General features: G+C 42.7%; 1 protein-coding gene across 1 annotated transcript; it reads left to right on the top strand.

Moving 5' to 3' along the window:
• Positions 1–1664: 1664 nt before the first annotated feature.
• Positions 1665–2227, top strand: LOC102852221 (histone H1oo-like). The gene is made up of 2 exons (XM_006888004.1): positions 1665–1877; positions 1928–2227. Exons 1-2 carry the CDS (start codon positions 1665–1667, stop codon positions 2225–2227), a joined length of 513 nt encoding a protein of 170 aa, XP_006888066.1.
• The last annotated feature ends 876 nt before the right edge of the window (positions 2228–3103 follow it).

The raw sequence follows: 3103 nt of genomic DNA, 5'->3' as shown, positions 1-3103 counted from the left end.
AGTTCACACTTACAAAAACTGATCCCAGAGAGGGTCACAAAGAAAGTCTCCACAAACATCAAGGGGTGATCATGCAGAACCTGTTCTCTGATCTCATTATTCTAGAAATCAATAACAGCAAAAGAATTTAATAATATCTAAGTTTCTGATTTAAGATGTATATATATAAATATATACAGAGGGGAGATCTCATAACAGAAATAAATGTATATTAGTATATTTCAAATGGAATCCTTTGATCCTTGTCAAATTGTGTATAAAAATATGGGAGATGGAGGTAAAACAGGTTCTAGAAATTCTAGAAAGAATTTCAAAGTCTTATGTGGATGTACTGCTCAGGAGAGGGCAGGTTTCAGAGCTGTTGTACGTAACAGGGTCACTATGAGTTGCAGGCAACTCAATGACACGTAATAACAACAACTGAAAATAAGACAGTTTGTAAAGTACTCGTCTCAAGTAAGGAGAAAAATCTAAAGAATGCAAAAGGATGGAGACACTAAAATTAAGAGTAAATATCAGTCAGAAACCAAATAAGACTAATTAATTTGATAAATGCTTAATAAGAGTGCTTAAAATAAGGCAAAATTAAAAGAAATTATTAATAATAAATACTATAGTAATGGGGTTTTGATTAAGATATTATCTCACCCCAGCAAGAATAGCAAACTTTAACAGAGCAGAAAACAACAAATGCTGGCGAGGTTGCAGAGAAACTGGAACCCTTGTTCACTGTTGTGGAAGTGTAAAATGGTGCAACCACTGTGGAAGGCTGTATGGTGCTTTCTCAAAAAGTTGCAAATAGAAATACCATTTAACTCAGCAATTCCACTACTGGGAATATACCCTAAAGAAACCATAACTGCCACCCGGGCAGATATATGCACACCCATATTTATTGCAACTTTGTTCATGGTAGCAAACAGCTGGAAACAACCTAAGTGCCCATCAACAAATGAATGGATAGGGAAACTGTGGTATATTCACACAATGGAATTCTGTGCTGCATTGAAAAACAAGGAACTCATGCATTATTCAAAATGGGTGACTCTGGAGGACATTATGCTGAGTGAAATATCTCAGTCACAAAAGGACAACTACTGCATAGGGCCACTGTTGTAGAACGGGACTGACATCGGGGTTGGGGGGAGACTGAGAACAATTGGATCAATCATGCATACTGCATTGAAACAGATGAGGGAGAGAATAGTTTATAAGTGATGTATGATTGGGTATTATGGTTATGACAAGAGGCCAGAATGAAGATTGCATAGTAGAGTGCACTTGGGGTAGGGGAGTGGGGAGATTATATACCAATGAAGGAATTTTTCTTTTACTTTTCAAAGAAAGGAGCAAACTGGGGTCGGGGGAGGGTGGACAAGGAGACAAATGCAACAATGAGTGAATGGAAATTCAAAATCTCTGTATATGTTCATTAAAATGAATAAAATAAAATTGAAAAAAAAAACCCCAGTAATAATGGGGTTATTACTACAAATGGATCAAGAAGACCTCCTAAGCTGATGAGTAAGCCAACATGGAAGGGCAAGCACAGTGCTTCTCACTCTGCTACTTATCGAAAGATAATGGTTTACGACGGTGGTCATTTTGGGGAATTTTTACTTCCCATGGAGAGGGCAATCTAGAATGCTACATCAGCCTCTCAGATGACTCCTAGAAGTGGTGCTCCCAGCAGCACAGCACAGGCCTCTTTGGCAGAGTTGGCAGGACCTGTGAAGTCAGGCCCACGTAGTCACAGTCATGTCCAAGTGCAGTGTCGTGACCATACAGCACTGCACTTGGTGCTGGAGGCACTGCAGGCGGAGGAGCAGCAGCAGGGCACCTTGGCCGTCAAACAGGGCACCGGGCAGAAGTACCTAGTAACGTGTGTCATCTGGCTCAAATCAGATGGAGCGGGGACAGGTTCTAGTTAAAGCATCTCCTGGGCCTCCTCATTTGGCCTCTTACCTCCAAGGCCAAAGGAGCCACTGGGAGCTTCAAATTGGTTTTCGAGGGGAAAAAAATCCACTCCAGAAAGATATCTGTCATCATGATCACCAGGAAAGCTGGTGAAGCCAAGAAGGGTCTCAAGTACCCAAGTCAGACAAAGAAGGACCCTTCCAGCCCAGGAGAGATAAAGAAGCCAAGTTTCCAACAAGCTAGGTATAGTCAAGAAGAAGACCCACAAGAAAGACATCAAGGCCAAGGTGAGAGTGACAAAACGGAGTGAGGCCAGGAAGGTGTCCCCAAACCAGAGAGCAGGCCAAGAAGGTTCCTGCCGGTACTGCTAAGCTCGGGAGGAAGCCAACAGTCAAAGACAGCTCCAGCAGCCAGGCTCCTCTTTCAATAGATAATTTGGAGGTCGCTAGGAAAAAAAAATATTGAGAATATGAGTTCCAAAATCAAAGCATCCAAGGGCAAAGATGGTGCTACTTTCCCAAGGCCCCTAAAGGGGAAGCCACTCAGGGCACTGGGAAGGAGCCACCAAGGCAGCAGCTCTACCCAAGGACAAGGGCAGCAGTGGGTCCACAGTACACTGGCCAGGAAGACAGAGGTCCAGAGAGCATGAAAAGGCCTGGGCTGCCTGCTGAGGCTTTGTTACCCAAGGTGCCAATCAAGGAGGCAAAATATGAGAACTAGGATCTGGGGAAGAGAACCTGAGATACACCCATTTCAACTTATGGAAACTCCATGAACGTAGAAAAACGACGATAGTTATAGAACAGGGTTATAGTTATAGAACAGTCTTTTGTTCATTGGGTCCAGATGAGTCGTGCTCGATTTGATGGCACTTAATAACATTGTCAATAAAGATTTTTTCTCACTCACACATTTGGAATTTTCAGGGTTTTAATGAATTATGAAGGAGATTAGCACTAAGCATACCTAAGTGTTCTTTTCTCAGTCTCACTCTCTTCCAGCAAAGGTTACCCATGGCCCTGAAGTTGTGAATGCTTGCTCCAGCACAGAGCAATTGCTTTGGCACAAATGAGACTGATAGTTCATCTTGCGTTGTGGTTTTCACGGCTGCTGGGCCCTGAACCTCCCGTTAATGCCAAGGACACATTTATAGTGACTGTTTGGGCATGGCAGAAAGCATACAGAT

The sequence above is a fragment of the Elephantulus edwardii genome, unplaced genomic scaffold (assembly GCF_000299155.1).
Source record: "Elephantulus edwardii isolate Elephantulus edwardi_28Jun2011 unplaced genomic scaffold, EleEdw1.0 scaffold00063, whole genome shotgun sequence".
NCBI classification, from domain to species: Eukaryota; Metazoa; Chordata; class Mammalia; order Macroscelidea; family Macroscelididae; genus Elephantulus; species Elephantulus edwardii.
The sequence above is the reverse complement of the archived record's forward strand: the minus strand, read 5'-3'. Positions and strand labels throughout refer to the sequence as shown.

What these genes read in the sequence shown, in the direction of transcription:
- LOC102852221 (XM_006888004.1), top strand. Translation starts at nt 1,665, where the DNA reads ATGACTCCTAGAAGTGGTGCTCCCAGCAGCACAGCACAGGCCTCTTTG. An exon ending in GCACCGGGCAGAAGTACCTA is followed by an intron (nt 1,878 to 1,927) that starts GTAACGTGTGTC and finishes GACAGGTTCTAG; the next exon opens with TTAAAGCATCTCCTGGGCCT.